General features: G+C 43.8%; 1 protein-coding gene across 1 annotated transcript; it reads right to left on the bottom strand.

Annotated features, from left to right (window-relative positions):
- Window positions 1-2,738: 2,738 nt before the first annotated feature.
- Window positions 2,739-11,520, bottom strand: PRSS35 (serine protease 35). The gene is made up of 2 exons (XM_072330856.1): window positions 11,278-11,520; window positions 2,739-5,809 (listed from the first exon to the last, which is right to left on the bottom strand). The coding sequence occupies exon 2, from the start codon at window positions 5,792-5,794 to the stop codon at window positions 4,553-4,555; it is 1,242 nt and encodes a 413-aa protein (XP_072186957.1). The 5' UTR covers window positions 5,795-5,809; window positions 11,278-11,520; the 3' UTR covers window positions 2,739-4,552.
- Window positions 11,521-12,319: the final 799 nt, after the last annotated feature.

Below are 12,319 nucleotides of genomic sequence, written 5' to 3'. Positions count from 1 at the left end.
ATCTTGAAGACAGGAGTAGGCAGGGAAAATTTTCCCATAGCAAATTTAAAGAGACATTCATTAGTATCTTGTGAGGCCACAACCAAGAGGATCCAATGAGAACATATTAAAGGTATTCACAGAACAGATTCAGTTCAGCGACGATGTGGCTGACAAACTGCATCGTGAAAGAGGAAAAGAAAAACAATAGAAAATATTTATTGACGTAGTATGTGCATCGAATAACATCTTAATATACCAAAGGTTTGCATTAGTTTTCCCAAGTGAGCCATCATTTTGTGCAGCTAAGAATTGTATAAAAAGACACGTTTTTGAAGTCTGCTGTCACACTACATAAAGTTAAGAGCATTAAAGAATGATACAAGCCACTTCTTGGGGTTTTTAACCTAAATGCTATATCACACTTAGAGCAAATGATGGTGCAAGCAAAAATGAAAACCAGGGACTCAAACCTGCTGCCAAATCCTTTGAGATCCTGTGCAAATTTAAGCATTTGGTCTAATAATATTATTTATTTTTTCATTCTGTTCTCAAGTCCAGTAAGTTGTCAGTGGAAGTATCTGCAATATGTTGTGCTTTAAAATTAGAATTGGCTGATTAAATCTCTACAAAGACACAAAACAAACTAAAGCTATTTGTAAAAAATGATTGGCTAGACTTTGTAGGTATATGCAACAAGAATGGAACCACCAGTTCAAATTTGGGATTTCTTTCTCTTTCCAAGAAGGAACGGCCTTTGCAGAAATCCCACCAAAACATCAGGTTTGGAAAACTTCCCAGGGAAAAGAATTCACTTCCCACTCTGTTGGTGACGCGCTGTTCTGGGAGATTCTGACCCTTTGGGCTTTGGGTCTGTTGCTTCCCAAGGACTCCGACTTACTGTGATTTTGGGCAAGGTCTGTAGATGTGGGTTGGCAGCTGCTGCCTGCTTGTGGTCCCTGCCAAAGCCTTAGCCCTGTCAGCCCTTTCCTCACGGCTTGAGGCTGGGAAGAAGAGCCTCAGGCTCGGTAGCGGAAGGAGTCTGTCTATGTGACTTATGATTTTTACATCTTAATCTATACTGCTATGCCTTTACCAGATGCCTGCTACTGCTTCCAGTGGGTCCCACTGCTACCTCATGGCCATTTCATCTGTTACTCTCCACACTTTCTTTACTCCTTGCATACCACGCCATCTCCTTTGTGAAATACCAACTTCTTTTGCTCTCTCTGTCGCCACTGCTGCCAGCTGCAAGCTGGTCCCTTATCAGCAGACTGGGAGGAATGCCCCACATGCCTCTCGCTCTCTCACATGAATTATTATTATATGGAGCCATATTCTGGGCTGATTCAGACTCTGTGCAGACTCATAAATCTGCAGAATTTGGATCTTAAGTTATAAACTGACTCCAGGGGTTTCTTTATGTAATTTTTAAATCATCAGACACTCTATTCCTCATATAACAGAAACAATCTTGCGTTTTCCTTTTGTAAGATAATACAAACTTAATTTTTCACATCATAGATAACCCCTTGACTTCCATGGCACTTCTCAGAGCCCCAGACTACATGTGCACAATTGCCTTGCAGAACCTGGTCTGGGTGCGTTAATGGTTTAGACATGAGATGTACCCTTCTATTCTGGGAAGCCAGCCTTGACTCCTGTGCACTACACTACTCACAAGGAATACCCTTCTCCTTCATTTCTTCATAGATAGCAAGATGCCAACTAATGCAATCTGAAGGAAACCTGAAGCTCGGAAGTCCTTGTGCCACTTGTAGTGGTGGGTAACTGTAGCTCTGTGCAGTGCGTTGGCCAGTGCATAAATACTTGATTTATGAACTATTCAGGAAGCAGTAACAATGCCTACCACAAAACATTTCCATCTTTACTGGGGTAAGTGGCAGATCTAAATATTGTCTGGCATTAACATTTTGTCCATTCATGTCTGCTTGGCCTGACAAACAGCACATACTTTCCAAACCTATATATTTGCATGTCTGTGCATGGGCACTCAGACACAGAAGCTTGGTGAGGCATCAAGAGCAGATGATTGTTAGAAGATCAACTGAAAGCTGACAACAACATTTTTCATTTTCACCTTGTCCCCAGTTCCCAAACTAATGAAGAAATAATGCCATTTCTTTTCCTAATGAGCACATCTAAGGAATACTTCCTAAAATAAGGAATGTACTATGTTACCTTACTGTGATCAGTTTTGAACCCAAATCAAGAATGAATCCCTGGAGGCATTCAAGGCTAGGCTGGATGTGGCTCTGGGCAGCCTGGTCCAGTGGCTGGCAGGGAGGTTAAAACTAGAGGGTCTTTAAGGTCTTTTTCAACCCAGGCCATTCTATGAGGATGGAGTTGCATCAAAATCTATGGAACTATGCTGACTTCTATTGATCAGCAATGTGGTACCTCAATTGTTACCATAGATATGAAAAAAGGCACTTAGGAAAAAGATTACAGAACTGCCTAAAGAATATTATAGGCCAGCTGCATAGAGCAAGAGCATTAAAAACTGAACTGAGGGGATTTAAAATTAGTCAGTGAAGGCATATATCTTAATTAAGATGTTAACAACAACAACAACAATAATTAACTTTTAAATTACTTAGACATAAATTTCTAAACTTTAACAATTATTATGAGGTTGTTGGGGTTTTGTTGCTGTTGTTTGTTTGTTTTGCAAACAATCACAAAAGTCTTTAAAAAAAAAAAAATAAAAAAAAAAAAAAAAAAAAAAAAAAAAGCTGAATGTTGCCTGAAATGGCTGAAGTTGAAAGAAATATTTTCCCTTAAAGTGAGATAGATCCAATTAGTGGAATGTTGTAAAAGTTAAAGTATGGAAACAAGTGTTAAATTTTTTACACTTTGGCAATAATATGACAACATTGCCTGCACATTCAAAGTGTCAGGTTTTAGGTTTTCAATCATCTACAGAAAAAGTAAGTTATTAAAAAGGATCATATTTCACTGAAAAATGTTAAAAGCATATTTGAAATATACCAACAGATGAATAATATTTGAAAATCTTGTTATACTTTTTCCTTCTGTGTGGCAAGAAAAAGGATTTTGGTCAGTACAAACTTATCAAAAAATGGAAGATTTCAGTGTTGAATAATTAGGAATGCAATTAAATTCAGCAGATGCATCTGAAGTACACACAGCATCCCTTTATGTTAATTAGATTAACATAGCACCATAACAACCCTGTGCACTTCAAAATCTTGATATAAAAAAAACAAGATTAAGACTTGCAAGGCAATTAACAGCAACCCATCTTTAGAAAGGCGATTCATGTATAGAAGCATGTAGAAGTCAAGCTCACTTTGTGTTTTCATTAACTCTGTGGTTCAGCAAACACATTATACCACATGATTTGATAACTACTGCTGCTACATAGCGTGATATCTCTCATAATGCAGTATAATTTAGTTGGGAGTTTTTTATTTTTGTTTTTGTTTTTTTAATTTTACCCTAGAACTCAAGTTTTGATGGAGTCTCAACATGATGTGATTAAACTACCCACTTTGTAAAACTAAAGGCAAGGAAATACTGCTTTCCAACTCCCAGCCTAATATCCAGGGCATTCTACCTATGAAGCTGAATTCTTATAAAGTAATTTTAAATGCCTGCGAAAATGGTTAGCACCCAATAAAGCCGTCACCTGTGGCTTTGAGGTGAAGCTCTAAATGATTGTCAAACAGCCACCGCTTTGCCTAATGGGAAAGCTAAACATTTGAAAAGAAACTAAAGCTACGTCTCTTTAAACGCTAACTAGAAAATAAATCCATATGTTTAAGACTTGTCTAGCTTCTCAAAGGATATTTAAAGGCATTAAGTTACATTCTAAGGTTTCCTCTTCCAAGCATGGAAACTTCTGCTCATTAATTTCTCTTTGTTGTTTTTACTGAGCAATGAAGCAAAACTTGTCTTTTAGGTCTGGTCATCATCTAGAGAAATGTGGGATTTCCATAGGAGCATTCCTCCAGCAACCAGAGCTTTCCAAAATAACAAGCTTGAACTAGATGGCTGTTTCTGAACACAGAGCTGTGGTCTTTAGAAAATGACAAAAAAAAGTCTTGGTCTCATGCAGTACACATACATTCTGCGCATACAGTAAAGTGATGTATGTGCAACTTGCATTTGTAGAATTGAAATAGAACCCTGAGAAAAGCAAATCCATTGGAAAAAATGTATGGTGTTAAATAATACCAGTTTGAGAAGTTCTAATCCTTCCCATGGGGGAAAAAAAATGACAAACAAGTGTTGCCATTTTTTTTTTTTTTTTTTTTTTCTGAAGTGAATGAATTTATCAAAATTACAAATATAAATATAGTTTGGGATTTCAAGTGCAGACCTGGAGTTGATTACAATTAAAAACATGTTGTTTGACAATGCTACCCATCCCCCAGCCATTCAGAGACACTCAAGTCACCATAATGTTATTTGTGAGCATTGAGTTTGAAGGCATCCTGATGTGGAACGATGTTCTTTTGGTAGCCACTGGCAGCAGATTTTCACTCTGTGATATTAAGGGTGCTTGGCAAGTTGGTATAAGCTTTCTTCAGCCTTGTGTGCAATTCTCATCTTTCCCGTGTATCCAGAAGCAAATCTGGGCATATTTGAGAGGAGTAATTCTTACCGCTACATTGTAATCCTGCTGTTCCCCATTGACATCCACCCACTGGTGGCCCGAGAATACAGCAATGATCTTGCGTTTCCACTTCCTCTTGTTTGGCTCCTTCAGACGAAGATAGACACCAGATCCAGTGGAGCCAGGCTCAGCATCACAGTACTGATAAAAAAGATCATTGGACTCATCAGAAATGCTACAAAACCTGTAGACCAGCTGCCCGGATCGGTCATTGTCAAAGCCTGAGAAGTGGATCATACTTCCAGGCATCATTTTGATGGTTGGGCTGATTCCCAGCTCCATGTATTTCCTTTTGTGGGGTCGCTTGAGCTCAAGAACAGCATAATCGTAATCTAGGGCAATATCTCCCGAGAAACCCTTAAACCAGCCTTTTGGGATGTGGGTACTCTTCACTCTGGTCCACTGGAAGGAGGGCATGCCATCTGAGCTTCCCTGCTTCCTCCCAGATCTCCTCTGCTTTCTCCCACCACCTCTGGACCGTCGCCTTAGGCCTGTGGTAATTTCAGGATCTTCTTGGGCCTCAGGTGCTTCTCTCCTACTTCTTTTAGCACCTTTGCGTTTCCTGCCATCACCCCTGGACTTCGTCCTCATCAGACCCACCCTCAGCCTTTTGCTGCCCTTAACATAGTCCTTGCCATCATGCAGACAGTGGGCAGCTGTGAGCACGTGCTTTGGGGAAATGAGAATGCCGCTGCAGCCAGTGGAGATTTTCACAGCTGTGTTGAAAGGGAAGTTGGTTATAAACCGCTTGTCATAGATGCTGAACCTACTGTCTGTCCCATATATCTGCCTTTTCTTTCTCAGAGATCTATGTGTCGTTGTGTTTCCAGCTGGATCAAGTGTCAGCCCAAGGACATTCACTTCAGTCAGGGTCCGTGTGCCATTTTCAAAGATAGTCTCATAGGATAAGAGATCCTTCAAGTCAGACAAGCTGGGCACTGGCAATTTCCTTTGACATTCAATTCCACATACACTGTTCAGCTCCAGGTTGGGTTTTGCTTCAAATTTGGGGCTGTCAAGAGAGAAAGTTCTTTCACTCACAATCTGGGGAACCTTCTTTAAATGCCAGGTAAAATCTTGCTCAGTTCCTGTTCCATTAGCAAGACCCAGTGCAGGCATGAAAAATACGAACAGCACCAACATGTTCTCCATCTTGTCTGGTTTTTTCTGAAACAAAACAGAGAAGTTTGAAAATACCCTGTTGAAATGCATACAAATATCTTAGTTTCTAAAAAAGCAAAACCATGCAATACTAGGACTGACATCAGTGGAACAGAATTTAACATTCTGCTCAAAATAGAAGTGCCTTCAAATATTCCCTGCACTGCCTGTGATGTTCCCAACAGTCCCTAGTTAGGCGGGTGTGACTAGTCAACCAGCATCTACACTGAGCTACCTACTGATGAACAGAGCTGAGTTTTACCTGCTTTTCCCTCAGCAATCATAGTAGTCTCAGTCATTCAGCTCAGCCAGCTGCCTGGTTTTATCTATACTGTATGAATGGAATTATCTTTTAAGATTCTGCTTCTTTACAGGTTATACTGGTTATAAGATACTAGTGATAAGCAGAACATGGTTGAATGTTATTGACATATTTAAAAGCTATCCAGAAGTTGGCATGCAGACAAAGATGAATAGACAGACTGTACCCATTAGATTAATTCCCTTAGGAAACTGGACCAATTACAATCTTTGATATAATGGCCAAAAATGGTTCTGCCCTTCTCATCCAGCTAAGATCTGTGAAACTGCATGCTATGGAAAATAGCATTTTTCTAATTGTTTTCCCAATGAACATACTTAGAATGACCTCTTTGCCAAAGGTCTTATTTTCTGGAAGTGACAAAAGGAACAATTTTGGCATCTACAGAAGGCAGCCAGTGCCATTTTAGACACCCTCCATTGCTTCTGCTCTGAGAAGCAGGGGTCTCCAGCATCTCCTGAGTTGTATCTCCTGCATGCTAGGGCCACCAAAACCTCCTTCATTTCTTTTGCATAGGCATCTCAGTTACAGAATTTCAAAATCCATGGTTAGAAGGGCAGAAAGCTGAGAGAAGAAGGTGGTTGGTCTACAGGAGACTCCTGGTTATATGCACACAGGAATGCCCAGCCAAGTAAGAGAGACAAGTCAGCTGACTCATGACATGCCTTTCTCCTGGAGGATCCCACAGAGGCTGCACAAACTGTGCAGTCTGTGTCATATAGTCACATGTGGAAAACCCCACCTAACTGGGGTGATGCACCACACAAAGAGCAAATATCTCAATTCTGAAAGACAAGAAACTGTATTATTCTCATCAGTAGCTAGGAAACATGCAGAAAGAATGTAAAATTGTTAGAAGTTTGTGGCAGAGCCAGAAACTGAACCCAGAACTCTTGATTCTGAGCTCAAAACATTACTGAAAAGACCATTTTTTTCCCTTGGCAGCAGTGATGTCAGTGGCATTAACCAATTACTGACCAGTGCCATTGGCACTCCATTCTCATATCCTTTATTCCAATTACAGGGAAACCTCAGCAGTGCATGAAGAGCCTATGATTAAACCTTAAAAACCAAGCAATTCAAGGGTATATATGTGGTTAAGCTTTCTGGTTTACATTATGAGGGCAGTGTAAATCAGGGTAAAGACAACCGCTTTTATTTTCCTGAGCTTTGTTTAGAATAACACAAGTAAAACCATACAGTGAAATAACCTGGTTACGGGCTAGCTAAATATATAGTATAAAAAAGAAAGGATCATGTGTGCAACATGGGGGGAGAAAAATAAGTGTTAGTCTCACTTTAAGAGCGATGCAACAGATCAACAACTCTTAAAATTTGATGCACCTACACCATATTGACACAGCACTTGGCTGTAAGAGGCAACATCCATCACTTTTTATCTGACTAAACACTATGCCTCAAACACTGCTTGTTGATTCTGATGCCAAATTCAGAGAGCAGCGTTAGAATAATTTCTAATGCTTTTCACCTCAGCCTGCATGGAATGCTGACTTTGAGCTGGGGTTTATTTACCTGGATATGCTTAAAACACATTTTACAATACCATATATATTCTTATCTTGGCTTTAAAGCAGCTTACTAAGGTTTTGAAGATGTGTAGACTCTTCCAAGACATCTGGAGATTAGAGTGATTCACAGGCCTAAGCTCTGGGGTGTATGTAGTCATACTGAAAAATATTTGAAGATTTTGAAAGCCCAGCAGAGTCATTCCAGTAGCAGGGAAGACACCACTTGGCCATACCAATGTAGGTCACTGGTATAACGGAAATCAGCATATTTAAACATTATTATTTATCTACAGTACTACTTTCAAGCCCTCTTTTCTACTTTTATGTCCCTCCTTTCTCACACTCTCTCAGCTTGTAGCCACTTGCATCTCACGGACTTTAAGCCAGGGACAGTTTCTATAGTGTGAATAAAGCACTGTGGACTTCTCTTCCATAATGTTGCCCAGTCTTTCCTTGAACCCCCAAAATCATTGCCCCACACATCTCTGTATCAGGGCATTCCACTGCTTAACTACATGTTGTATGAGAAAGCATCTCCTTTTCTTCATCTTAAGCTGACCACAGACTAGCATGATTTTATGATAAATCACATTATACAAATGTGAAAAAAAAGCTGGCTTAGTTTGCTGTGTCCTATTATAGAATTTGAAAAATAAATAAATAAATAAACAAATAAGGTATTAAGAAATCAGCTTCTTCCATCAGGCTTCAGAAGAGACTTTCTTTGGCTTTTCTCCTAAAACATTCTTCCCTTTCTCAGCTCTTCTCCAGGATCTGGGTAGCTGAATTCTGTGAGCACTAAGGAAAGTTGATTCACTAACTGCTAGTTCATATAGAAAGGTGCCTGGCTTGAATTACCTTCCATTGAGATGGCCAAAGCCTTCCCAGCTGGACCTGCAAGGAACTTTGCTTTGCATGGAGGCATTCTGCAAGCAAATGGGCAGAGTACTATGCCTCTCTTTAGCCACTCTTTAAAAAGGAGGAAAAAAACAACAAACACACAACCCTGAGCCTTCTGTTTGAAACACTATACTCAAGTGCTCACTAGTTACAAGGAGTCATGAAAGCCAAGGTTTCCATCAATTATAATGAACCACTTGTTGTTTGTGATGAACTGACTGGACAATTACACTTCAGTAGAACTGGATGAAGTCCAAGCCAAGGACTTTGATGAAAATGGTAATTCTTGTCATTGCCATTTACAGCCAAGCACTCAGGTTCTGTTTACTAAACTGAATTCTGCTGCTTAGGAAGGCCAGCATCAAGCACAGGCAAAGTGAGCAGTTGCTATGGCCCAGTGTGGGCTGCTGGCATGAGGGAAAACAGGGAATTCTCTTGCCAGACAGTGGGGATGGAAACAAATTGACAGTCACAAGGACACTCCTGTAGAGTGAAAGAAGGGGAGAGAGAACACAGGCTCCAAAATGAGGAGGATGGGCTCAGAAGGCCACATGATGGAAAGGAAAAAAGATCCTCAAAGTCTTACTAATGCTTTGTGCCACACTGTTCTCTGCTCTTCTTCCAAACCCGGATCTCTGCCCTCTCCTTTTCTTTGCTCCTTTCCCATACACATTTTGGGATGGCTTACAATAATTAGAAGCCTTCAGTCAGCTCTGTCTTTATGGCAGGATGAACTGCTTCAGAGAAGAAAGCAAACAGAAACTGGGAAGTAAAGGAGTGTTCTGGCTTTATGATTATATCAGAATTCTCCCTCTGGTTTCCAAGCCCAGCAAATAGCCCAGCAAGGACTCTGTTCAGTGGCATTCCAGCACCCATATGTACACATAAAAGCATTTTCAGCTTTTCTTCAGTGTCGAACCTTTCTGCAATCACAAAGCATACCCATACCCTACCTTTTTAGGATATCCTTTAAACATCTTGTCAGCATGACCTCCAGCAGAATCTACTCCAAAATGCTTCTCTTCAGGCTACCAGAAACACAATTTGCCTTCTAGTGTGGCTCAGACACAAGAAAAGTTGTGCCCAGCTGCCTCCCAATGCCATATTTTGGTCTGTTCATAGCAGCCTGAGCAGCCTGAGCCGTCTTATTGTATGAAAGTCAGCACATGCCTAGATTTACATTCAGATTTCAGACCATAAAATAGAAGAAGCTGTAACACTAACCAGCTCCTTAAATGCTTTTGGCCTTGCTCTTGAAATGGTCTTGGAATTGACAGTTCACCTTTGACACAGCGAAAGAGAAAGCAGATTTTGGAAATCCTGGAAGGAAGCATCACCCTAACCCTGCCCACTGCTACCTCCACTCCTATGGAGGTGCTCGCTCTATACATTTCATCCTCCACTCTGACTGATTTCATCCTCCACTCTGACTTATGGAAAAACAAACAACGCACACAACAACCACACAGTGACTCCTGGGTTTTGTTTGTTTGTTTCTTTGTTTCCACAAGATTTAAGCTGCCTCAGCGTCTACAAGAATGAAATTGGCAAGGAGTTTGGAAAGCTCACGTGGACTTACGAGATCACACCAAAAAAATAACGGGGAAAAAGGGGGAAAAATAAATAAAAGAGAGGGAAAAAAAAAAAAAAAAAAAAAAAAGAACGGGAAAAAAAAAATGAAAGAGAAAAATAAAATAGGTGATGACGGAACTGGCTTCACCTCGGGCCCAGATTTTCTGTCTCCCGGGCAGAGCAGGAGGACCGCTGGGTGGCGCGCCCGGACAGCGGCACGACTCGGAGCGCACGGGCACAGCACGGCACGACCCGGATCGTATCAGAGGGGCTCTGATCAGAGGGGCTCGGCTCCTCAGCTCGAGGGCAAGAGAGGAGGACGAACGCTTCGCAGCTTCAGTACAAGCGGTTACCCCTCGCCGGGAAGCTCTCCCAGCCGGCAGCCCCGCTCTCCTCCCCGCCGGGACATGGGGAGGGGGTTGGGAAGGGATCCTCAGCCGCTCTGTGGCTGCCGGGGTGCGGGGGGCATCCGTAGCAAGAAGGGAGCCGGGGGAGGACGGCGACTGCGTTCGTATCTTTGTTTTTCATTGCCCACTCCCCTTCTGCTCACCGTTCCGATGCACTAATCGAGCAGAAGTGTGGTGCTTTCTTGGAGGAGTGGGAGGAAGGCTCTAAAGCCCTTCGGCCACCCTCTGTCCCGCTTTCGGGCGTGACTACGGGGCGCCCTGCTTTCTGCGCCCGACCCGAAGGAGCTCCTTCTCTCCCAGTCCGCAAGCTACATACTTGGCACAGCTTTCCGCGATTCCGAGATAAAGCTTTTTCTAACAGTGACGAATCTGGATAAAATTAGTGTCAGTTCCAAAAGGAGGGCAGGAATGGCAGCACAAACACTACGGGGGTGAATCAGAACTCAAGGAGAGGTTGTTTTGAAAAACATAGAAGCTCCGGAGCTGTGCGGAGACAAAACCCTTGAAAGCGTAAAGCAATGAACGTGCCCCCCCTCCGTTGTCCGCGGAGCCGTCTGTGCTTAGAAAGGGGATCAGAGATCTGCGTCACTTTTTGGTCCTATCAAAAAGAAACCCACCAGGACGGCAGGGTTACTCAAAACCCGAGGCACCGACCCCTCCGCCTCGCTTCACAGCGGGCCCAAGGCCACCTGCACGCCGCGCCTCCCTGCCTGCGGAGCCCCCCGAGCCCGTCCCTGCGCGTACCTGGCAGCGCCGAGCCCCGGCCGGGGGGCAGCGGCCACATCCACGCAGAGCCCGTGTCCCCGCTCCGCCGCCGCTAAGCACCCGCCGCTACTGAGCACGGGGCGGGGGGGAGCCGCCGGGTCTTCCCAGGTGGGGGAGGGGATGGAAAAAAGAAGGGAGGAGGGAGGGGGAGGGCCAAGGGGAGCCGAGGCAGAGCCCCTCGGATGGGATGGGATATGGGATGGGATGAACGGACGGGGCTCTGCCTGCGGGGCGGGGAGTGCATCGCCGTGGGGAGCCGGGGTGACCCGAGCGGAGCTGGGGCGGGAGCGGCTGCTGGGAGAGTAGGGGAAGGCGGGGTCGGGCGGGGGGGGGTGGCGGGGCCCCGAGCCGGGAGGGTGCCCTCCCCTGGGGCGCCTCGCTCCGCCCGGACCGCGCTCCTCAGGGGCTCGGAGGCCGGGGAGAAACGTCCCCCTTTCTCGCTTCTCAGAATCACAGAATCGCAGGGGTTGGAAGGGACATCAAGAGAACACCAAGTCCAACCTCCCTGCTAGTCAGATACCCCGCAATAGTTCACACACACAGGCATCCAGACGTGTTTTGAACATCTCCGTGGAAGGAGACTCTGCAACCTCTCTGGGCAACCTGTTCCAGGGCTCCGTCATCCTTATGGTAGACAAATTCTTCTATATGGGACTCTATGTACAAGTTTTAGGCCATTACTCCTTGTCCTGTCGCTATGCACCACCAAGAGAACCTGGCTTCATCCATTTGCCTCCCACCTCCTTTCATGTATTCATAAACATTAATCAGATCCCCCCCTTACTCTTCTTTTCCCCAGGCTGAACAGACCCAGATTCTTCTTTCTAACCCCTCTTTCTGTCTTCCCCTGCCCCAGAGCAGTGAGCTCCCAGAACCCTGCTGGTTGTAGCCTTGTGGGGAGATGGAGCACTGGAACTTTGGTGCTCCTTCCCTCACCACTCCCTTTGAGACCTTGGGCTGGTGTTTTCTGCTCCATATGTCCTATTCCAATGTGGGGACAGTGTGGGCCTTCTGAAGGGAC

This window comes from Excalfactoria chinensis, chromosome 3 (assembly GCF_039878825.1).
Source record: "Excalfactoria chinensis isolate bCotChi1 chromosome 3, bCotChi1.hap2, whole genome shotgun sequence".
Taxonomy (NCBI): domain Eukaryota; kingdom Metazoa; phylum Chordata; class Aves; order Galliformes; family Phasianidae; genus Excalfactoria; species Excalfactoria chinensis.
Note: the sequence above shows the minus strand (reverse complement) of the source record. Positions and strands in the feature narration are given on the sequence as shown.

What these genes read in the sequence shown, in the direction of transcription:
- PRSS35 (XM_072330856.1), bottom strand. Translation starts at nt 5,794, where the DNA reads ATGGAGAACATGTTGGTGCTGTTCGTATTTTTCATGCCTGCACTGGGT.